The sequence below is a fragment of the Pituophis catenifer genome, unplaced genomic scaffold, assembly GCF_029215685.1.
Source record: "Pituophis catenifer annectens isolate HBS135680 unplaced genomic scaffold, rPitCat1.0.hap2 SCAF_13, whole genome shotgun sequence".
NCBI lineage: Eukaryota > Metazoa > Chordata > Lepidosauria > Squamata > Colubridae > Pituophis > Pituophis catenifer.
In genome coordinates this window covers 10,603,782-10,628,859 of record NW_027256893.1, presented here as the reverse complement: position 1 = coordinate 10,628,859, position 25,078 = coordinate 10,603,782, and the positions used below count along the sequence as shown (strand labels likewise).

The 25,078-nt window shown below is 42.8% G+C and overlaps 1 protein-coding gene across 1 annotated transcript in view; it reads right to left on the bottom strand.

Moving 5' to 3' along the window:
* The window catches only part of ADAMTS18 (ADAM metallopeptidase with thrombospondin type 1 motif 18), a 98,614-nt gene extending 80,792 nt beyond the window's left edge, over window positions 1–17,822 (bottom strand). The window contains exons 1-3 of the mRNA XM_070952820.1: window positions 17,781–17,822; window positions 17,445–17,529; window positions 12,820–13,136 (exon numbers count right to left, since the gene is read on the bottom strand). Of these exons, the coding sequence (XP_070808921.1) occupies window positions 12,820–13,136; window positions 17,445–17,529; window positions 17,781–17,822 (444 nt within the window). The remainder of the gene's footprint in view (window positions 1–12,819; window positions 13,137–17,444; window positions 17,530–17,780) is intronic.
* Between the last annotated feature and the right edge of the window lie 7,256 nt (window positions 17,823–25,078).

Genomic DNA, 25,078 nt, shown 5'->3' with positions numbered 1-25,078 from the left:
GGTATTAGTTCTGAGAAGCTACCAAGAGACTATCAAATCAGGCACTAAGGTTTTATACAACACGGGCAGACTGACACAATTCTACCCTATCTCAATTTTACCATAAAGAGCCATTCCTCTTCTCTTTTTCATCATGCCTTGCAAATGATGAAAATGGTGAACTCCATGGTCACCATTGTTTAATCCACCTTTGACCTCTAGCCAGATCTTCAGATCAACAGCAGCAGATCAGAAGCAAAGGGCATTGCTATTCTGAAATCTGCTGCCCCGTGGTTTCCATAGATAGTGATCTCTGTTGTCCCTTATAACATTATAATTCCCCCAAAAGTATTTATTGCATTTTTTTAAAAAAAAAAAATAGAGACATATATAGCATTTCTTCTTCACCTTCACCCAATTCTTTGAAAGTAAATCTGTTTGGCATGTTTGTGGGAGTCAGCACAGGAAGAGATAGGAAATGTCATCCTTTACCATCAACTACCCATTTAAGAAATTCTTGGGCCCATCTGAATGCCATTCTGATATAAAGGGTGATAAAGTGTTCAATTTAATTCCTCCTTGGCTACAATTCAGGTTTTGTTAACTCTGAATTCCAGAAGAGCTGTAAACATCAAGGTTTCTCCTTTATCCCAAAGTTTTTCCTCTCACTACATTGAGAAGTCTACGGTATTAATAAAAGAACCTGATGATGCCTGGTCAGCAGGAATGCTAGGCTATTCTAGACAAATAAATTTGAAAGATTATAAAGTTACTTCCTCTGACCTCATGAATTATCTCAAGTTATAAAAACAAAATGTGAGAGATTTAGAAGAAGAGGTAGGGTGGAGTCAAGAGAGGACTCAGTCTAGAATCATTACTGTCCATAAATGTTCTACGTTCAGCTTCCCTTGAATTCCATTGACTCTTATTTAGCCCCAATTTTATGCTGGTCAATTTAGTGCTGACCGTTAGTTGACTAGATTCTTGTGATATAGGCTTGAGCAATAAATCTTCTTAACTTGCAACTTAATGTATGGTCTTGATTCTTCACGCCTGACATAACATTTGCAGCTCTACCACTTGCAGATGCTTTATTCTCAATTCCATATGGGGTAAAATCAGAGGTGGGCTGCTGGGGGTTCGCAAGGGTTCAGGAGAAACTCTAGCTAAGATTCTGTGCAATTCGGAGAACCCCAAATCCCACTCCTGGCTGTCCCCGCCTGCCCCGCATCTCCCAGGAGTCCCCAAGCTGCCTGTTTTGGATGCAGGTAAGTGCAGGGTATGCGCGGAGGCTCAGGGAGGGTGAAAAACAGGCCTACTGGAAGTTCAGGAAGGCTGGAAATGGGCCCGTTTCCGGCCTCCAGAGGGCCTCCAGAGCCTGGGGAGGCCATTTTCGCCCTCCCGGAGGCTCGAGAAAAGCCTCCAGAGCCCGGGGAGGGCAAAAATGCCCCCCCCCCGCCATGGTGCAAGAGGTCGACTAGGCCACACCCACCATGGCCACACCCACCCAGCAACCGGGCAGAGAACCCCTTGCTAAAATTTTTGAAGCCCACCCCTGGGTAAAATCTCCTGTGAGCACCCAGTGTTGGAGAAAATACATTTTCCACCTGTTCCTCGACATTTCTATCAGGTGCTGCTGATACATGAGGTTCCTCTGAATGAGATTTTCCATCCTTAGACATGCACCTTCTTTAAGCATCGCAGCCTTTTTTTTTTTTTCAAAAGAAAAATGTTCCCTTCAGCACCGCACGTGATCTGCTTCCAATCCGAGCATCCCCTATAAAACCAGCTAACATGCTGTGACTTTTTAGACACATGCATCTGGCTGAGGAAGGCTGTCTTGCAAACTGCTCACTGTATGGAGATCATTTGTCATCTGCAAAACAGATCCAATGTTGGCTGCCTGGCAGAATCTTAAAAGACTGCAGTCATAGAGGAAATTAAAAGAATTACATGGGAACTAGGAAGTACTCCCATCTCTACCCCACACACCCCCAATACTTTTTTTTTTCAGATGTTTATAAACAAGTTTATAAACAAGTCAAAGAAAAGGCAAAGAGAACGAAGATTGTTCACATTTTCGTGCCATATGGCAGGCATGTATTAGATTTTGCTTGTTTGGTTTCAAACTTATGAATATCATTTCTTGATGAAAACCTTCGCAGAATGGAAGATGTCCAAAGAACAGCATGTTCCCAAAAAATGGTCTCAAGGACCACCAATAAACTGGCATGTTCTTTGATTAGCCTAGAAAAGATCATGGCACCAAGAAGAGTCACTTAAGGATGATCTGAGTATTTTTCCAATTTATCCATTTAAATTCATGGCAGATTTAAGCTATAAATTACAGCTCTAAATTGTAAGGAGTGGGACTGCCTTGGCTCCAATGGCAAACTGCTTCTTAGTTTTGGTCACTGGGGAAGCAGAATTCTGTCTTAACCATACCTTCAACTATGATGAGGATGTGCAAAGATAGCTAAGAATATGGGATGTACTGGGGGGGGCTGCTGGGGGTTCGCAGGGGTTCGGGAGAACCTCTAGCTAAGATTCTGTGCAGTTTGGAGAACCCACAAATCCCACTCCTGGCTGGCCCCACCCATCCCAGGCTGCGCCTCTCAGGAGTCCCCACGTGGCCTGTTTTGGATGCAGGTAAGTGCAGGGCGCAGAGGCTCAGGGAGGGTGAAAAATGGGCCTATCGGAAGTTCAGGAAACGGGACTGTTTCCGGCCTCCAGAGGGCCTCCAGAACCTGGGGAGGCTGTTTTCACCCTCCCAAAGGCTGAAAAAATGCCTCCGGAGCCTGGGGAGGGCAAAAACAACACTCCCCCCACCCTGGTGCAGGAGGCTGTCAAAAGTTAACTTAGTCCAGTGTTCTGGGACAAAGAGTGGTCAATGAGATGTATCTGAGACCCACGCTACTGTTATTTTGGGCAATTCAGATGTACAGTAAAACACAAATACTATAAATCAGAAATAGAGATAGGGGAATCCATCCCAAATTTAGGATAGATAAATGTATGGACTCGAAAGTAATCTGGAAGAAGTATTTGTGTACCACCAATAAAGTGCACAAAAAGAGAACACAGATCTGTATGAAATGCACATTTGCTTATTTACATGCATTAGATGCAGATTTGGAAAGAATGCACTAATTAGAATAATGAAGCTATCTTCCTAGTGAAGAAGGAATGAGATAAGCTGAGCTTCTCACTTTTCATAGGAACTTCAAATGCCCTATTCTCACTCCTACAATTATTTAGTTTTAAATCAGTCTTTAAAACAAAGGAGACTGGACACTCTGAACTAAAACATTAAATGTGTTTCTGATTGTAAAAACTAGAAATAAGAGCTTAACCTATGGTCTTCTAGATCCTATCAAGGTACAACTAAGTAGCCTTCACATCTGATCAAGCTGACTATGAGTGTTGGGAGTTCAAGTTCTGCAACATCTGAAGAGCCTGAGATTTTGCTCAGACCCCTGATTTGGCAGATTTGAACATGACATCTGGTTGAGCGAGCGACATCTGGTTGAGTAAGTATGTCACAACATGGAATCCTCTGCAATAAGCAACACTGTGTGTCAGTTAAACAAGTAGCATTCCAGGGAAAAGAAATTCTTCAGTCTGAGCCTTGTTATCAGAAAACATCCTATCTTCATACAGCAGTGGCCAAAATTGTGGAAACCTTATGGGAAAAGTGTATTTTCTAAAACTAGCTGATAACACCACTTTGTTTTGGAATAGTACCATAAAATTATATATCAATTATATATCCTCTGCTTGCATTTAATCAAGAATGTAATCCTTTTATGAAGGATTTTCTATTAGAATAGCAGTTACAGTATAAAGAAGAAAAGTGAAACACATAGAAAAAAATGAGAAATACCAAAATTATCACCATGTCACTTAATACTTAATTGGATAACCTTTAGCATGAATGACGGCCTTACATCGTCTTCCCATGGAGTGAACCAAGTCTTTTAGTTCTGCAACTGTACTAATGTGAAACCATGATTGAATGATTGCTGGGTCGCTTCTGACTAACAAGTTTCTTTAGTCGGCTCCATAGATTTTCAATTGGGTTAAGGTCTGGGCTATTCCCAGGGCATTCCAGCAGTGGAATAGGATTATCTTGAAACTCCCAAAAAAAATTGTGTTATTAGCCATTAAACTTCAAAAATACACTTTTCCCGAAAGGTTTCCACAGGTTGGAAATTCTCTTCAAGTATTCAGTTGAATAAGTGTAGGGTTTTACACTGAGCAAAGCAGAGAAAATATGAGACCCAGAAGTATAAATATGCTCCCAGAATTCTCTACTGGTAAGTACCACTCTCATTGCCCTACTTGTCTAAACAGATAGACAGGACAAACAGACACTCATGAAGTATAAGCTTCTAACAACTTGGAATCTATTTGGCCTTCTGATAAATAAGTATTTATCAGTCTACTATGGCAATCTTTTTGGGAATAAGCCACACACTGATCCTAGGGTTGTTTATATTCTCCTGATCCAAAGAAACTGGTAATATTGTACTGCTAACTAGAGCAGTGGTTCTCAACCTGTGGGTCACGACCCCTTTGGGGGTCGAACGGCCCTTTCACAGGGGTCGCCTAAGACCATCAGAAAACACATATTTTCAATGGTCTTAGGAATAATTTTATGGTTGGGGGTCACCACAACATGAGGAACTGTATTAAAGGGTCGCGGCATTAGGAAGGTTAAGAACCACTGAACTAGAGCATACAAAACATTTGCTAGACCAATTCTCGAATGCAGCTCATCTGTCTGGAACCCGCACTGCATATCAGACATTAATACAATTGAGCGAGTCCAGAGATATTTCACGAGAAGAGTCCTCCACTCCTCTGCTTGCATCTTATGCCACCAGGCCTGAAATTTTGGGCTTAGACAATTTAAAACTACACCACCTTCAGTCCAACCTAAGCGTAGTACACAAAATTATCTGCTACAACATCCTACCTGTCAATGACTATTTCAGCTTCAACCACAACAATACACGAGCAAATAATAATAAAGAACTGATCAGAACCTGCTGAAACCCACCTCTGAAGCTGCTGTAATGATATATCAAAAAGAATCATTTCAAACACAACCAAACCAGCTCCTTGACCTTCCAAGATTGCTCCCGTCAGCTGGATCTTGTGGTAGTTTAGACAGTTTTCATATTCACACTTCCTTAATTATGATTTATTTTGGCAGTATAAAATATGGCTTTTAAGGGTGTCTGAAATTACATCACTTCACCAGTTTGGAAATGAAAGACAAGAGAGAGTTGGAGGGAGGAGGGAGAGGGAGGGAAAGAAAGAGAGAATAGTAACTTTTACTCACATTGGACATGTTGTAACAAGTAAGTAAACACATCTATATCTTGATGAACACATCAAAGCTTTGCAATATATCAGTCAAGGAAAGGCAACAAAATATAATGTAACTTTTATAAACTTCACTTAAAGTTTCCACAGTCAACACGTCGAAGTGTTACACAAGGCTGGGCAGCTCGTCTGCAGATGCTGTATTTCTGACCTCTGGGAAATGATAGACAAACATTTAGGCTTCAGCTGGGAGATTCACACCATAAATCGCTGGATCTGTTTTATAAGTCATAGTTCAATTTTAAATAGTTCCAACACAGCAAGATTGAAAGACAAGAAGTTAATTGTCCAACTTCCTAACACAACAGCCCAGGAAGAGATCCTCCTACATCTTCCATTCTCTGTATATATATAAAAAATCTACTTATACTTTGCCAACTATTTTGTGTCCTGTATTGCCCTGTTACCTTCAACTTTCCACCAAAAGAAATGTATTCATTTAGTTATTTATTGAATAGAGTACCTAGATACCGTGTTCCTCTGAAAATAAGAACCTGTCTTATATTTTTTTGAATCCCGAAATATGTGCTTGGCCTTATTTTCTCGGAGGTCTTATAATTTTGGGGCGCATTGAGGAAACCAGAGGAAATGGCAGGGACTGGCTGTGCATGCATTTAAATATTTTTTTGGGGAGGGGTTATTTTTTGGGGGGGTTATTTTAGTGCATGTGCTCAAAAGCCCGATTGGGCTTATTATCAGGGGATGTCTTATTTTTGGGGAAACAGTATATATAACTTCTTGAATCCATCATACCTTACAAAATTGACTACATATTTCCATCATCCATGTACCCTTGTATTATATGCTCCTTTTAAAATTTTTACTATTACGCTGTTTCCCCAAAAATAAGACATCCCCTGATAATAAGCCCAATCAGGCTTTTGAGCGCATGCACTAAAATAAGCCCCCCTGAAAATAAGCCCTCCCTGAAAATATTTAAATACATGCGCATCTGGTCCCCGCCATTTCCTCTGGTTAAGATTAGGGAGACAGAATTGGAAATCAGGTAAGACTGTAAGAAGAGCCCCGTCTTGCTCCATGCACCCCAAAATAATAAGACCTTTCTGAAAATAAATATAAGACAGGGTCTTATTTTCAGGGAAACATGGTGTGTATATACCATGTACCATATATACATGGTATATATATATGTGTGTGTGTGTGTGTGTGTGTGTGTATACATACATACACACACATACACACACACGTGTCTGTATATAAGATAGGTTATAGGTTATATTGTGAAATATGTTGGTTCATGAGAATGGAATAAGTGTTTTATATATTAATATCAAGGTCATTTGTCCAATTAAGCGCAGTATTGGTTAGTTGGAGAAAATCTGCTTTTCTTCCTGTATAAGCCCTTAAACTGAAATTCCTTGAGTGTAACAGGTGCTAAACTTCTGAACTTGCCTCCTTAATCAAGGAATCTTTCCCAGCCTTCTCATCTGTTACACTTCCCAACTACTGGCAGACTTCCCCCCTAATTGTGATATTTAAAACAAAAAACAAAAAACCTACCTTCCAGAAACATTTTCAATTACAATATTAACTTTAAACAGTTCCTGCTATTTGGACTAGGCTAATTGAAAGCATATGCCATGGGAAATAACATTCCATGCAGCTGCCTTCTTTGAAAGTGGGGAAAAGTGCAGAAATTGCAAACATGGATGTACAAGTCCATGTGGGGGATTAAGGATGAAAGCTCCACTGTTTCAAATATGTGTTCAAAGATGCACAACAAATTTGAAAATGGAATTTTCACCATTCCATACATCATTATGTAATAAGCCACGCATCTTACACCATGATGTTTGTGCGGTGACTCTGAAGAAGCTACTTGGATGAGAAGCTAAATGTTTTCAAGGGGATTTTGGGGGGGGGACCCAAGAAAATCCAGTTGCCTTTTGGAAAAGCACCTTCGGGACAATTGATACTTTAGAATGTAGGTGGATTTCAAGGAAATCATACTCAGCTCCAAGAATTCACGGCATTTTTGAGCACTCAACAAAACCCTTTTCAAGATGATGAAGTTAAGGCAGGCAAGTGCTGTCTACGGGCACTGATTTTTAGCACTGATATCCTACTGAGCTCCAAATATTCCTGGCAATTTTGAGCACTTGTCAAAACCCTTTGCAAGATAATAAACATAAGACAGGTTAGTGCTGTCAAACGGTACTGATATTTAGCACTGATATCACCTAGACAAGTCACATAAGGGCAGAAAATATATCCCCACCATGTCTAATTTGTAGTTATCAGCTGAAACCTCAAATGCAATTCCCACTTGACTAGGTTCTACATCCATATGACTTCCATCAACACATGCAGCGTATCTATGACTTAAAAGACATAAAAAGTAAAGGTTCCACTCGCACATATGTGCTAGTCATTCCCGACTCTAGGGGGGGTGCTCATCTCCGTTTCAAAGCCAAAGAGCCAGCGCTGTCCAAAGACGTCTCCGTGGTCATGTGACCGGCATGACAAAACACCAAAGGCGCACGGAACACTGTTACCTTCCCACCAAAGGTGGTCCCTATTTTTCTACTTGCATTTTTTTACGTGCTTTCAAACTGCTAGGTTGGCAGAAGCTGGGACAAGTAACAGGAGCTCACCCCATTATGCGGCACTAGGGATTCGAACCGCTGAACTGCCAACCTTTCAATCGACAAGCTCAGCGTCTTAGCCACTGAGCCACCGCATCCCTTATTAACACACATATCCTACTGTTTAAAACCCAAACTAATTTTGCTTTCAGCAGTCCTGAGCAGAGCTAGTCAAACCAAGGTCAGGATTATCTGCACACTTTGTCTGCTGTGCGCTTCTAACCTACAGTAGGCCTGCCAAAAAAAAAAAAAGAATTTGGCAAGAAAGAAGCAAGACCCCTTTTTCCACACTTGAAAGGCAATAATCAGCAAATTTCTTATCCAAGAATTCTCTAACTAGGTCATATCTATACAATTGTTACTTCATTTGCACCCACACCAGGCTGCTAGTTAACCAAGGACTTTCATTATGTTGACACAGCAAAATTGGACTAGATCTGTAGCAGGGGAGTAATGAGGCAACAAAACTCCCAAAAAGGAAGGCTAAGATATTGCTGACCAATTAGATAAATGCAGGTTTCTTGAAGTCTCCCAAAACCATATTTTCCAGTGGCTGTATTGTCATTATTATGAGGTCTTTCTTCATGGCAATAGGATGTTGTTGTTTTTTTGAAGGAATCACCAATGGCCACTCATAACATTTGCTTTTAGGTAACAACTGAAGATAACCCTATTTACCCAGGCAGCTAATAGATAATGATCTCAGGACCAGTCCAATATATTTGATTGGCAAGTAAATGTGTGTATATGGCTGTGAAAGTTGGACCGTAAGAAAGGCTGAGTACCAAAGAACTGAGGCCTTTGAACTCTGATGCTGGAGAAGACTCCTGCGAGTCCCCTGGACTGCAAGGCAATCAAACCGGTCAGTCCTAGAGGAGATCAACCCTGACTGGCTCTTTAGAAGGCCAGATCCTGGAGAGGAAACTCAAATACTTTGGCCACCTAATGAGAAGGAAGGACTCACTGGAGAAGAGCCTAATGCTGGGAAAGATTGAGGACAAAAGAAGAAGGGGACGACAGAGAACGAAGTGGCTAGACGGAATCACTGAAGCTGTAGGCATGAGCTTAAATGGACAGAGTCTTGCCAGAGTAAAGCAGTGATCTGCAAAATTATAGATAAACTCAGTGAATTCTAGGGAGAATCCATCTTTGCTCCCTTCCTGCTCACCAGACATTCCAAGATTCACTGTCTCTTTGCTCTCTGGGAAGGAGCCCCTCCTTCCTATGATTCCAGACCACATCCCACCACAGTATTATTGAGCCGTAGTGGCGCAGTGGTTAGAGTGCAGTACTGCAGGTTACTTCTGCTGACTCCTAGCAGTTTGACAGTTCAAGTCCCACTGGCTCAATGTTGACTCAGCCTTCCATCCTTCCAAGGTGGGTAAAATGAGGACCCAGATTGTTGGGGGCAATAGGCTGACTCTGCAAACCGCTTAGAGAGGGCTGTAAAGCACTGCGAAGCGATATATAAGTCTAAGTGCTGCTGCTGTTGCTATTCCATTACTTTTTTAAAAAAAATTCCCCAATTTTCCAACTAACCTATAGTCCTAAAATTGCCTGGCCATCCCTATCTAGGAACTAATCAGTTCTAATCCTAATTTTTAGCAATCAGCTAAAATGGACTAGATTGTGGATTGGTGCATCCTATGCCAATCCAAAACTTAGAGTGCAGTTGCAGAAACTCTCCAAAAATGCCATTGAGTTGCAGGATTTAATTGTACAGAAATTAAAAAAAAACAAAAAAAACCAAACCCTGAAATATTAAAAAAAACAAACCCTGAAGTATTGGCCTTTATCCGATTGAATTATGTTTAGATTTATTTTGGTCAACTTTTGTTGCTTTTGGTCACTTTTTGAAACAAGCCCCTTCCAACATGTCCCACTGCTACCCTCAACTAAATCATGTATACATACTTACATCTATGCATCCCTGCATTTCCCTTGTACACCAAGTGAAAATACATCAATGCCATTCCACCATGCCCCGATTTCAAAGAATGCATAACAAAATACATGATGGGCTTTTCTACAGAACAGAGGCCCAGCCCCCTGAATCTGAGGTTAGCCTTTGGAAGGCTCCTTTTTTTAATTACAATATTTGGAATTCACTCCATAAGTGTCCATATAGGTATAGGCAAATGAGTAGTAAAACTGAGAAGATAATATCTACAGTACGTAAGCCTGAAATCTTAGTAAAGTGTTGCCCATCACTATGTCAAACATATATCATAATAATAATCATAAGTTTATTTGTCAAGCATATATAAGATAACAGGTAAAAGTATAAACGTAATTTGAATGCATGAAAAGAGTAAGCGAAAACGAATATTAGGACAGGGACGGTAGGCATGCTGGTGAATTTATGCAAGCCCCTTACAGACCTCTTAGGAATGGGGTGAGGTCAACAGTAGATAGTCTAAGGTTAAAGTTTTGGAGGTTTGGGGAAGAAACTACAGAATCAGGTAGTGTATTCCAGGCATTGACCACTCTGTTGCTGAAGTCATATTTTCTGCAATCGAGTTTGGAATGGTTTACCTTGAGTTTGTATCTATTATTTGCTCATGTACTGTTGTGGTTGAAGCTGAAGTAGTCATTGACAGGAAGGACATTGTGACAGATAATTTTATGTATTATGCTTAGGTCAGACTGAAGTCGGCATAGTTCTAAGTTGTCTAAACCCAACATTTAAAAATTAAGTCCAAAATTTGGAGTAAAAATTTGATATATTTGATGCAGAAAAGGAATTCCCGTAGCTGAACATCTGTCCTCCAAGTTTTCCCACTGCTCAAGAATCAATTTGGAGAAACCACTGTTTCTCATGCGGTGATATCATCGCTATCTAAAACTCTTGCTGAATGCTGAGAAATTAAGGGTGAGGTGGGGTGGAGGCGAATGTTGCGAGATTTTGATAAATGTGCCAAAAAGAAGATCTCACTGCAGTCGTTTGGAGAATTTTGACAGTGGATTGGCTTCTCACATTGCACTAAGCAATGGTTTGCTTACACATAGCCTACTAACAAATCGCAATTTGTCGAGTTTACAAAAATCCACCGAGCCATAAAAAGCATGGCTTATGAACACCACAGAAGGATTCGCCCATCTCGCTAAAGCCGAAATGTATCGATCACATGATGATGTAGCATGATGCACAATCTCAGACTGAACCTGGCCTTCATGTCACAAGATAGAATTTAATTGGCTTCTGAACAAGATTATATACCGTATTTTTCCGACTATAAGACGCACCAGAGTATAAGACGCATCAAGATTTCGAAGAGATAAACAAGGGGGGAAAAAAGTGTTTGCCCTCCCTGGCCCCTAGGAGCACTCTCCAGCCTCCCAAACCCTCTGTGCATCCCGTTTAAAAACAGGACGCGCAGAGGGTATGGGAGGCCTGCAGAGTGCTCCTGGGGGCTGGGGAGGGCAAACACACGATGCATGGGGGGTTTGGGAGGCCAAAAACGGGCTCGTTTTTCGCAAAAACAGGGCCTGCAGTGGGTTTGGGAGGCGTGCAGAGTGCTCCTGGGGGCTGGGGAGGGCAAAAATGCCCCCGTTTTTGCAAAAACTGGGCCTAGTTTTGGCCTCCCAAGCCCCTCATGCACCACGTTTTTGCCCTCCCCAGCCCCCAGGAGCACTCTGCAGGCCTCCTAAACCCTCTACAGGCCCTGTTTTTGTGAAAAACAAGCCCGTTTTCATGAAAAACAGGCCCGTTTTTGGCCTCCCAAACCCCCCATGCATCGTGTGTTTGCCCTCCCCAGGCCCCAGGACCACTCTACAGGCCTCCCAAACCCTCTGCAGGCCTGTTTTTCGCAAAAATGGGACGCGCGAGGTGGGGTTTCGGGAGGCCAAAAATGGCTGTATTGGGTGTATAAGACGCATCATTTCCACCCTCTTTTGGGGGGGGGGAAGTGTGTCTTATACTCCGAAAAGTACGGTAGATATCCCCAGGAAAAACTCATCCCAGAGACCTGAAGGAAGGTCCCTGCTAAAGGGTCAAGCAGACTTCTCCAGCCCTGTGCATGAGGGAACATATGCATCTGTCATTCATGGACAGTTACACAGAATTCCTTTTCTGCATCCATATGTCTGCAAATTTTAACGTTCTGACACTTGAAACAGCAAAGCACAGAAGTCAGATCAACCAATCATCATACAGGATGTGCCTTCCACACAATGTACAGATGGGATCATCTAGGAGGTGTTTGTGTCAGTCCATCTTCTGCACTTACCCATCCACGCCTCTCTCTATGGAAATGGTCAATTATCCAGGTCATAGTTGTCCCAAAGGTGCTTTTCCGAAGTCCTTGGACTTTCTCGTTTTGTTTTGTTTTTCTTTTGCGTTAGAACTGAAGAAGCTTCTTGGATGAGTAGCGAAATCGTTTTCAAAGGAAAAACAAAAATCAAGAAAGTCCAGTTGCCTTTTGGAAAAGCAGCTTGGGGACTTAGCAGCATAAGGAGCCTGAGTGGCGTAGGAGGCTAATGCCTCCTAAGGCAGCATTTAACATCCAGCTGCCTGCAATTTCTGCGAGTTCAATTCTCACCAGGCTCAAGGTCGACTCAGCCTTCCATCCTTTCTAAGATGGGTAAAATGTGGGGACAATAAGCTGACTTTGTATAAAATATACAAAAGTATGAAGGCTATTGCTTAACGCATTTTAAGCCGCCCTGAGTCTCCGGAGAAGGGCGGCATATAAATCAAATTTAAAAAAAAAAAAAAAAAGTACAAAGCAACAGCTGTGGGCAGAGGCAGGCAACTTTAAATCAGCCTTAAGCAAACAGGAGAGAACAAGCATAGCAGAAGGGGAAGAGTTCTGAAAACCGAGCGACGACACGTAACACTTACCAAACCTGTGCACGTGGATATGGCAACGGAAGAAGAACTGTAGTTCCTTATAAATCCCTGATAGAAACACTGTTCAATATCACGAACCTGAGAATCTTCAATGCCATTTTTCCCAACCACCTGGACAGTCACATTATGGCTCAGAAAGTCTGAGGGCTTCAGCTCGAGATGCAGTTCCTGTCCAAAGGCTGAAAACCTGTAGTGCAAGGAAGCTTTCGAGCTCACAGTAGATCTCTTCCTCCTGGCGCTGTGCAAAATGTCATGCGAGAGATAGGATCCGCTGGAGTCCACCTCGACAGGAACGACAAAGGTGTAATCTGGAAGAAGGTTGAGAACGGGGTTAGCCATCAAGATACATTGATTCAGAGGTGGGTTTCAGCAGGTTTTGACCAGTTCTGGAGAACCGGTAGCGGAAATTTTGAGTAGTTCGGAGAACCGGTAGTAAAAATTCTGACTGGTCCCGCCCCCCATCTATTCTCTGCCTCCCAATTCCCAGCTGATTGGGAGGAAATGGGGATTTTGCAGTAACCTTCCCCTGGAGTGGGGTGGGAATGGAGATTTTACAGTATCCTTCCCTTGCCCCACCCACTAAGCCATGCCACACCCACCAAGCCACACCCACAGAACCGGTTGTAAATAAATTTGAAACCCACAACTGCATTGGTTGTGTGTCATCAACAATGATCGCATTTGAGAAGCAGTGTCCGAAGCAAAAAAAGATAACGGAATAACAGAGTTGGAAGGGATCTTGGAGGTCTTCTAGTCCAACCCCGCTGCTCACAAAGGAGATAGGCATGGTGTCAGAATCTTTTCTAGAATCTAGAAAGTCTAGAATCTAGAATCTTTTAAATTCTAGATTCCAGCTTCAAAGTACAGTACCTCTAACTGAAGCACTCAGCTGAACTCCTAGAGTTTTCTGATCTCTGATAGCAGCTTGTATTTTAAGTTTGTAAGCTTCTTAGGGGTTTAAGTCAGCTATTTTTAGAGGGCCATTATCAAATTCTTTGGGGTTTACATTTTTTTTTAAAAAAAAATCATTTGCTATGGTCATAAGGCTAATAAACTATCCATCTATCCTTCATTTGCATTTATTAATAATGGATTTCAAATTCCTCTTTGCGTGGAACTTTTTTTTTTTTTTTGGTTAACCCTGGAAAAGAAATCGAAGAAACTAACGCAAGCAAGCAAGCTATGCTGCTTTTCTCCGTTTCGTAAAGTTGGGAAGGAAAGCTACTCTTTCCTTCCACCCCACCCCTTGCGTGGAGAAACAAAGATATTTTTGAATGGAGTTTTTATTATCTCCTCATCTTCACAAACTTGCAAATGGAGTCATCCTTGCTTGCTTTCTCCCCCCCTCCCTCCCCCCTATAGAGAGAGGGAAAATGTTCTGTTGAGAGTATCTCACTTTTCACCAGCAGCGCTAAATCAGAATTTCAGGATGCTAAGCAAGGCCGGTAGCCAAAAATACAAGCAGCTGCATGAGAAGGGAATTCCCCCCGGTGAGCAAAGGCTCCAACACTCCAGAGCAAATGCTCCGCACACCAGCATGCTTTTTTTTTTTTTTTTTGCCACGAAATGGGGCTCATTAGCATGCCTAGTGAAGATATCCTTACTTCTTCCTGAGCTTGACTGGCATATCCGCAACCCTGTAAGGATCTCTTCAAGCAGCATAGAATGCTACCGGTTTAAAACTCTTCCTTGCAGCCTGTACTGGAATTCTTTTTTCTTTCTTTCTTTCTTTCTTTCTTTCTTTTTCTTTCTTTCCTTTCTTTCTCTCTTTCCTTTCTTTCCTTCCTTCCTTCCTTTCTTTCTTTCCCTTCCTTCCTTCCTTCCTTCCTTCCTTCCTTTTCTTTTCTTTCTTTCTTTCTTCTTTCTTTCCTTTCTCTCTTCCTTTCTTTCCTTTCTTTTCCTTCCTTCCTTCTTTCTTTTTCTTTCTTTCCTTCCTTTCTTTCTCTTTCTTTCTTTTCCTTCCTTCCTTCCTTTTCTTTCTCTTTCTTTCCTTTCTTTTCTTCCTCTCTTTCTTTCCTTTCCTTCCTTCCTTCTTTCCTTCTTTCCTTCTTTTTCTTTCTTTCTTTCCTTCCTTCCTTCCTTCCTTTCTTTCTTTCCCTTCCTTCCTTCCTTCCTTCCTTCTTTTTCTTTTTCTTTCTTTCTTTCCTTTCTCTTTCTTTCCTTTCTTTCCTTCCTTCCTTCTTTCTTTCCTTCTTTCTTTCTTCCCTTCCTTCTTTCTTTCTTTTTCTTTCTTTTCTTCCTTCCTTCCTTCTTTCCTTCCTTTCCCTCCCTCCCTTCTTCCTTCCTTCCTTCCTTCCTTCCTTCCTTTCCTTCCTTTCTTCCTTTCTTCCTTCCTTCCTTCCTTCCTTCCTTCCTTCCTTTCCTTTCTTTCTTTCTTTCTTTCTTTCTTTCTTTCTTTCTTTCTTTCTGTGAGATGAACTTTCAATCAATGATGCCTCTCCGTCTCCAGCTCTCTTTGAAATCTAGGAATCCTGCTTTGCCTGTTCACACATGTTTTCCTAGAGTGAGACTTCTCACTAGCTTCCCATCCCCCACCCCATCCCCATTCTCATTCTCATTCTCGCCCTATGCAAAAGGTTTTAGAAATGCTGGATTTTCAAGTAATTCTTTCTGGTGGCTATGCTTTAACTTTTTTTTTTTTAAGTGAGATTAACCTTTTGCTTTCTCCCTCTTTTTTTGAAGGTATTCCTCTGTAATTTCTTTCTTCGCGTTCGTAGTTATGAGGGTGGATTGAGAAAGAACTGGCCCTAGTTATTGATCTATAATTATTTCCCCCTGCCTCTTGTTCCTATGGAAGTGCATTTTTTTTACTTAATAACTCCTGTAATAAGAGCAGTTGCAATCTTGGATTATGACTCGGGAAGCCTGGGTTCAAATCTACTCTTAAGAGAAATAGCTTGGCGTCTTCTCTTAGCCCAATCTACCTTGCAGGCTTGTTGTTGAAGATACACCAGAAAAGTGAGCATTACATCCATCCCCTTAAGCTCCAGGAATAATGTTTAATCAAGAATTTAGTAAGCTTGTTTCAAACAGATCTTTGAAACTCACGGAAACAAATGGACCTGTTCAAGGTAGTCCAGACCAGGAAGCGCAGCTATGAGGAGTGCTAACTCTATGTTTATTGTAAGATTCATTAACACAATCTTGCAAGCCTAAAAGTATTTCTCCCTTCTTCTCCTTTTACCCCCTGGAAAACTACCTGCTTCCCAGTCTCCTCTCCTCTGTGGGCTCAGCTATATTTTACCTGATGGTTGTCCGATCTGAGGCTCTCCTCACCTATCTTTCCACCTAACTTTCATTCACAGCTATGTAAAGTTAACTCTGCGGTGTTTGCCGTTCCCGTAGCTATTTCTCCCTTTAGGTTTAAGAGTATAGCAGTTGCATTTCTAAAACATCTTGAGTCCAACTAGAGAGCCAGACCAAGGACCTCGGCTTCTAAGCAGCTCTCTGTCAAAAGTTCCCAGGAAGCACACAAGTAGAATAATGCTCATTACTCAAAGCATCTATAGAGATTCTCAATCATCCCAGATCATTGTTGTCCCAAATGTGCTTTCTTTTTTTCTTTTCCCAAAAGGCAACTGGACTTTCCAAGACAAAAAAAGCACCTTTGGGGCATTACTCAAAGTGTATCCTCAATGCTCTTCCAATTGACAGAATAAAGAGAAGAGTTTACACCGCAGGGAGCTTGCAACAGAGGAAGGAAACACACAAGCAGGGGTAAAGACTTGAGTACATTGTCCTTTCATTTACATGTCTTTAGATTTTGTTTCAGGAAGGGATTAAGGGATTGTGCCAGCAGACCAGACCAGCCTCCCAACCCTGGCTAAAGCTCAGCATCTGATATAACCTGAGGTAGGAACACTCCATAATCCAATAATACACCAAAAGATTTACCCAGTACTGAAACATTTTAACACACCTGGTCTGCAAAAATTTAGCCTTTAGAAGTGGGTCCATTTCAGCACTTCAAGACGATGCTTCACTGGAAAAACCCCATTTTTTTTTTCTTTTTCAGATGAACTATACCAAGCTCTCCTCTGTCCAGGACCCACTTGGCTCAATCATGCCAGGTTGAAATGGGAAACTTAGCCAGGACACCCACGTGGGAGGAGAAGATCTCCAAGCTCCCTTTCCAACTCATTCTGCATCCTGTCGGTTTCCAACAAAACAACCTTGCAATGTTGTCCTCACAGTAAAAAAAAAAAAAGGCTTCCAAAGCCAAATCGCGGCTCTCTTGCCATTCCCTCTCTGGCCTCCCTCAGCAAGACCAGGAGAAAGAGGATTCCTTTGGATGCCCCGTCGGAAATGTGGGAGCTCAAGGAAAAGAGCCTTGGTAGTACAGTGGTCTAAAGTACCCTGTTATTAAGACCAGCTGCCTGCCATTACTGCAGGTTCGAATCTCGCCAGGCTCAAGGTTGACTCAGCCTTCCATCCTTTCTAAGGTAGGTAAATTGAGGACCCAGTTTGTGGGGGCAATAAGCTGACTTTGTATAAATATACAAAAGGATGAAGGCTATTGCTTAACGCATTGTAAGCCACCCTGAGTCTCCGGAGAAGGGCGGCATATAAATATAAATATAAATATAAATAAATTTTAAAAAAAAAAAAATACCAACCCTGGTTGAAGGCGCCGAGGCCACCGCTGTCACCGGGTAACGCTGCCGCCAGGACGCCGCAACAGAGGCAGCACAACTGGAGAACCTGCAGAAAGAAAGAGAGAGACAGACAGAAGAGAGAGAGAAAGAGTGGGGAAGGAAAGAAAGAAAGAAAGGGGGGAAAATACACCTCAAAAAAAAAAAAAAAAAAAAAGCCCAGGCAAAAATTTACAAAAAAAGAAGAAGAGCAAGAGAAAAAACTCCGAGGAAGGTTTGCTCTGCTCTCCAGGGACCCCGGGGAGACCCTTCCCCCCCTTCTCACCTCCCACTGGCAGCGGAGGCGCCCCGCTTACTTACCTGCGCGACGCTGCCCAGCCAGAGGAAGGTGAGCGCGTGCATGGAGGGGCTCTTGCCAACCGCCACGGGCCAAGCCGACGGGGAAGAGCTGGAAGCAACGCCTGGGTGTCTCCGCGGGACATCGGGGTGGAGAAGGCGGAGGGCGGGGGAGGACGGCTCTACCTGCCGCCGCCGCCGCCGCCGCCGCCGCCTCAGTCACCGCCACCGCTACCGGCAGCAGCAGCAGCAGCAGCAGCAGCCGAGCCGTGCGGCGGGAGCTCCACTCCCCGCCGCATGTTTACAGCGCCGGGAGCATCCCCCCGCCTTGGCATCCCCTCGCTGCAACGCCCCCAGCGGCGGGCACCGGCGCGGGGCAGCCCATTCCGTGTGTGTGTGTGTGTGAGAGAGAGAGAGAGAGAGACGCGGCGCGCTGGGAGGGGGCGGCAGCTCCTCCCTCCCCCCCCCCCCCGGCCTCTGCCCCGGCCCCAGCGCGCGCGCACCGCCCGGGGAAAGGCGCAAGGAGGGAAGCGCGAGGGGCAGCTGCGCGGCGAGCGGAGGGGCTGCCCCGGGTGTAGAGGTGGAGGGGGGGAGAGGCAACACGGCTGGGGAGGGGCAAGGGGGGGGGAAAGCCGCGGGAGTCGCCAATCAGGAAGCGCGCGCGCGCAAGAGAGAGAGAGAGAGAGAGTGAGCGCGTGAGAGAGCGAGATGGAGGCTTTTCCCTCAGGTCGGGCGAAAGGGCGCCATTCGAGGGCTTCCGCTCGGCGGTAAAGCAGCCTCGGGTTTGTTTGTTTGTTTGTTTGTTTGGTTTTTTTTCTCCCCTCTAGCCCCGTCCGGAGCTGTTAGCAAAGCAACTTTCCTCTCCTCCTCCCTGCGCCTCCGCCCTCGGGCAATCCAAGAGTCGCCCCAGCCAATCCACGGGGGCAGCGGCAGGTGCGATGCGGTGGAAAGGTGCGATTGGAATGAGAAGAGTAGAGTAGAGTAGAAGAGAAAAGGAGAGGAGAGAAGAGGAGGAGAAGAGGAGAGGAGAGAAGAGAAGGGAAGGGAAGAGAAGAGAAGAGAAGAGGAGAAGAGAAGAGAAGAGAAGAGAAGAGAAGAGAAGAGAAGAGAAGAGAAGAGAAGAGAAAAAGGAGAGAAGTGGAGAGAGAGAAGGGAAGGGAAGGGAAAGGAGAGAAGAGAAAGAAGAGAAGAGAAAAGGAGAGGAGAGAAGAGGAGGAGAAGAGGAGAGGAGAGAAGAGAAGAGAAGAGAAAGGAGAGAAGTGGAGAGAGAGAAGGGAAGGGAAGGGAAAGGAGAGAAGAGAAAGAGAAGAGAAAGGAGAAGAGATGAGATGAGATGAGATGAGATGAGATGAGATGAGATGAGATGAGATGAGATGAGATGCTGGCCTCGTTCATGCAAATAGAGCCACTGTTTCTGCCATTTCCTAAGAGAATAAATCATTTTAATTATGGAATCTCCATCCATGTTATTTACCTCCACAAGTTGGATAGAGAATTTGGGGATATATAGAATGGAATGGAATGGAATGGAATGGAATGGAATGGAATAGAATAGAATAGAATAGAATAGAATAGAATAGAATAGAATAGAATAGAATAGAATAGAATAGAATAGAATAGAATAGAATAGAATATAGAGCAGAGCAGAATTCTTTATTGGCCAAGTGTGATAGGACACACAAGGAATTTGTCTTTGGTGCAGATGCTCTCGGTGTACATAAAAAGAAAAGATACATTTGTCAATAATCATAAGATACAACAATGATAGTCATAGGGTACAAATAAGGAATCAAATCCTACTAGGAAACAAACAGTATAAATTGTAAGGATACAAGCAACAAAGTTACAGTCACACAGCCATAAGTGGGAGGAGACGGGTGATAGGAACAGTGAGAAGATTAATACTGATAGCAATGCAGACTTAGTGAATAGTTTGACAGCGTTGAGGGAATTATTTGTTTAGCAGGGTGATGGCGTTCAGGAAAAAAATGTTCTTGTGTCTAGTTGGTCTGGTGTGCGTCGTTTTGAGGGTAGGAGGCAAAGGCAGCAACTCCGAGAGCATCTCTCAGGCTTCTTTTTTTGGCTGAGGCTTTTTCGTTCAAGAATAAAAGGGTGCAGAAATCCCATTTCACTGTGACTGTTTCCCTTGTTACCTGCTGGGAGGAAGAGGCTTCGGGGTATCCAAATCAGAATATCTAGATTGGATCACAGCTTTGTTCCACAGAGTATCAACCTTGTGAACTCTCCCATTTCCTCTTTCCACTACGTATTGAAAATGAACAGTGATTAATATAGTGCAGATATATATGTATGTATATAGCACATGTATATATGTGTTATGTATGTGTTTGGGTAGATATCCACTTTGTCTTGAGAGCAGGCAAAAGAATTTCATTTTTAATGTGGGCCAATGGACAATAAAAGTTATCTTACAGTAGTGGCCAAAATTGTGGAAACCTTTTGGGAAAAGTTCCAATATCTCAGGGGTTGCCACAAAGAAGAGGGAGTCAAGCTATTCTCCAAAGCACCTGAGGGTAGAACAAGAAGCAATGGGTGGAAATTAACCAAGGAGAGAAGCAACCTAGAACTAAGGAGAAATTTATGACTCAAAAGTCATAAATCGAAGACAAAATCGAATTAACTACCTTGGATTTTGTATGTATAGAAGCCAGCCCAGCCCTTCTTCAACAAGTCATGATTCTTTAAAAAAAAAAAACTGGCTTAATCATAGGTGAACCAAGCACATTCTTCAATTATATTATTTCACCCTCCTATGCAACAGTCTTCTGTCCTTTCCCACTAGCTTGTATCTCTGCTGAATTTCACCCAGGGCTGTGCTTGTTCAAAGGAGAAAAAGTTAGAAATGTGGTCTCAGAGGTGTTCGCATCAGGTGTCTAAATGGAGTGATGCAGTGGTGAAATCCAAATTTTTTTACTATCGGTTCTCTGGGCATGGCTTGGTGGGCATGGTAGGGGAAAGATATTGCAAAATCCCCATTCCCTCCCCACTCCTGGGGGAAGGATACTGCAAAATCCCCATTTCCTCTCCACTCCAGGGGAAGGATTCTGCAAAATCTCCATTCCCTCCCCACTCCTGGAGCAAGGATACTGCAAAATCTCCATTCCCTCTCCACTCCAGGGGAAAGATACTGCAAAATCCCCATTCCCTCCCACTCCTGGGGGAAGGATACTGCAAAATCCCCCTTCCCTCCCCACTCCAGGGGAAGGATATTGCAAAATCCCCATTCCCTCTCCACTCCACGGGGAAACATACTGCAAAATCCCCATTCCCTCCCCACTCCAGGAGCAAGGATACTGCAAAATCTCCATTCCCCTCCCCACTCCAGGGGAAGGATATTGCAAAATCCCCATTCCCTCCACTCCACAGGGAAGGATACTGCAAAATCCCCCTTCCCTCCCCACTCCAGGGGAAGGATATTGCAAAATCTCCATTCCCACCCCACTCTGGTGCCAGCCAGAGGTGGTATTTGCCAGTTCTCTGAATTACTCAAAATTTCCACTACCGGTTCTCCAGAACCTCTCAGAACCTGCTGGATTTCACTACTGGAGTGATGCCCATGGGAAGAAGTGGAAGTACAAGCTAGTTTTACCCCGTGGGCATCTTTGCATTCACCTGTGAACCTCAGATCCAGTTTGTCTGAAATACAATTCTTGACCAGCATGCCTAATGCTTCCCAACGGAGTTGTCGATTTGGAACAATGCCTTCTATAACCTTTTAAGCTTCGTCCTCCTTGCTAAGAGAAAATGTCTCTTTGATCATTCTGTCAAAAAGGGTTTTGTGCTTCTCATAAATATGAGAAGTCCTTGTCAGCATTACCACTGAGGTGAGCCTAATTCTCACCCAGATGCTAAACAAGGTATCTCAGCCGTCATGCTTGGAGAACTTGCCGATGCGCTACTCCTAGAGTCAATAAAGAAAGAACATTTTCAATCCATGTTTATCTACCATAAAAGATCACCCTGATAAAGAAAACATTTAAAAAAAACAGATTCAGGTAAATGATTAATGTTTTTTAAAACATAAATGTTCCTAACACAAAAAAATGAGCTGGCTCGCACAGACAGCTACAAAAAACTTTTGTTTCCTGACAATCAGTAATCATCAGAAATAAGGAAACAGGTCATCCTATAATACCCCCTTAAATTTGCAGGTATTTTGTGAAGTCGTGTCTGACCCATCGCGACCCCATGGACAACATTCCTCCAGGCCTTCCTGTCCTCTTCCATCCTCTGGAGTCCATTTAAGCTCACGCCAACTGCTTCAGTGACTCCATCCAGCCACCTCATTCTCTGTCGTCCCTTTCTTCTTTTGCCCTCAATCTTTCCCAGCATTAGGCTCTTCTCCAGTGAGTCCTTCCTTCTCATTAGGTGGCCAAAGTATTTGAGTTTCATCTTCAGGATCTGGCCTTCTAAAGAGCCGTCAGGGTTGATCTCCTCTAGGACTGACCGATATTTATGCGGGTACAAATCTAGAAATGATTACTTAGATTTAAAATGAAGTCCAAACACAACTGAGTTTACCCAGTTACAGTTGACCACTATGCTAAGCCATAAATGATGGTTTAGAAACCACAATGGGTAGATTCACACGGCATAACAAATCTCGGGATGGTTTAGGATGATGTGTCAACAACATCTTCCCATAATGAGGAAAGACTGTAAGGAGGTGCTCTGTCCATAAGCCCCCCAAACAATTATCTCTCTAGCTTCCGCTGGAACACCGCTAGTTTCCTACCCCCCGCCCCCACATACACACCCCAATACCCCCAGATCTTGTTTTTAAACTCTTCCTACTGTGTATCCTAAAGTTCCTCCTAAGAGAGCACACATCATTTGCTGGAAATGAATAAATACTGCCAAAATCTTTCATGGATGGATGGATGGATGGATGGATGGATGGATGGATGGATGGATGGATGGACAGATCGATCTGTGAAATGCATCTGATAGCATTTGTCTGAAAATAGTTCAAACCTTTGTTGAGTCTCCTTTTTTTGGCTGACTTTAGGAAAGATTCGATATCCTTTATGTGGTGTATAGCTTGCATTTGGAATTTTCAAGGGTAACGTCCTTCACCTAATAATTTTGGCATAGAGAAAGGTTGGGAAATTTGGCACCGGTGGAGACAGACTCCTCCACTCCCTAGGAGGTTAAGGCAGAGGGTGGAGGTGAGCAAATTGCCAGCAACTCTGCACAGATGTGGAGGGAGAGAAAAACCTCATAGAGTCAAAAGCCATGCCCATTCACAGTTCATCTGAAATAGGTTTACAGTGGGAAATTACAGACACAAATCAAGCAAATTTAGTCAGTCTACCCTGTTTCCTGACCATAAACATTTAGTAAATTATTGTTGGGGGAAAGGTCATTTCTCTTTGTAGATCCTTCAGAAGAGATCTGTTTGAGATAAGATGGCCAGGTAGGGGATGTTTGTGTGTGTGTGTGTGTGAGAGAGAGAGAGAGTGAGTGAATGAGAGAGGGATGGAGAGAGGGAAGCAAATATATCAGCAAAACAGGATACAAATTTACGGTTTTTGCAAACTCCCAACAGGTTTGGTGTCTTTTGTTCTATTTGTGATTTAATTTAGGGACTCTGAACCTAAGCATCAAATAAACAGGTACTTAGGCAAAGAAGAAATTAACTTCACTTTCATTCCAGACTCTTCCCGATTTTTTTTCCCATAAGCCACTTCCATACAAACATTGGCTGGACTGACAAACATCAAAATAAGCACATCTTCTGTCTAAATATCTGCTCATGTGATTACTTGATTTTCATGAGCACTCTTTTTTTTTTTTTTTTAAATTTGATTTATATGCCGCCCTTCTCCGGAGACTCAGGGCGGCTTACAATGCGCTAAGCAATAGCCTTCATTCTTTTGTATATTTATACAAAGTCAGCTTATTGCCCCCACAATCTGGGTCCTCAATTTACCTACCTTAGAAAGGATGGAAGGCTGAGTCAACCTTGAGCCTGGCGAGATTCGAACCTGCAGTAATGGCAGGCAGCTGGTCTTAATAACAGGGTGCTTTAGACCACTGTACTACCAAGGCTCTTGCCCATACAAGACCATGACCATTCTTCCCCATACAAACATTTCCTAAAACCAATTTTTTTATGGGCCAAAGTTGTGAGTCTTTATCACTTTAACCAGAATCACCTATGTCAATATCTACTAGGCATCTTTGTTAATCTTTACCTGTTAATTTGGTAAGATTCGATGCTTAAAATTGGGGAACTAGCATCTAGATTTGATCATATTATTAACTTTTATTTAGATTAATTGGTATAAACCAAACAGGGCAGATTCCAGCCTTGTGGGATTGAATTGCCTTTTAAGACAACTCCAATATCCTTCAATCGGGGCCTGATTCAAAAGATGTGTATTTAGAGCTGATAATTCTGAATTCAGGGAAGTACTTAGTATCTCCGTTCATTTAATGGACTACTTTAAATGAATGGAGATCATAGCCTGCTTCATTTTAGCAATATAATTTATGGTATTAGGAAGTTACTACTGTTATTACAAAAGAAAATATCAGGAGACAGAAATTCTTCCATATCTATCACAGGTTGTTGAGAGATCTGCCATAAAATTATACCTATTCTCTGTTTGTGTCTAATATACAACTTTGACGGATGCTGTTTTTATTAGCCTTTATAAAGTGAATCAAGGGCTGAGTTTACACATGTATGTTTATTGTTCAGGAGCTGCAACTTCATCTGATGACATGCCAGTGAGAAATAGCAGACCAAGATCAAATACTGTGGGAGAAACAACTACCAAAACAAACCAGAATGAAGGAGAAAAGTGATAGGTAAGTTTGGTCTTTTTCTTGGTTTCTGTGATAATTTTAACCCACAGACCACCACAAGGGGCCTGCAGAAGTGATATCATCAGCATTGATTAGGATGAATTATTCAGCTTCTAAGTATTGCCTGTTCATTGAGCTCAATCCACCAAGGATGCATTAAGATGTATCTAATTTAAGATTAATTAGGGGAGTCAGTTTGTTGTAGTGGTTAAGGCACTGAGTTCTACTTTCATCTTGGGCAAAAAAGCCCAAAAACCTTGGGCCAGTCCTTCTCTCTCAGTGAAGAAAACTGCAGGGACTAGTCTACGCAGTTGCTAGTTCTCATGACAAGAAGGGAGAGGAGAGGAGAGGAGAGGAGAGGAAAGGAAAGGAAAGGAAAGGAAAGGAAAGGAAAGGAAAGGAAAGGAAAGGAAAGGAAAGGAAAGGAAAGGAAAGGAAAGGAAAGAAGGAAAGATAGAAAGAAAGAAAGGAAAGGAAGAATGTTGAAA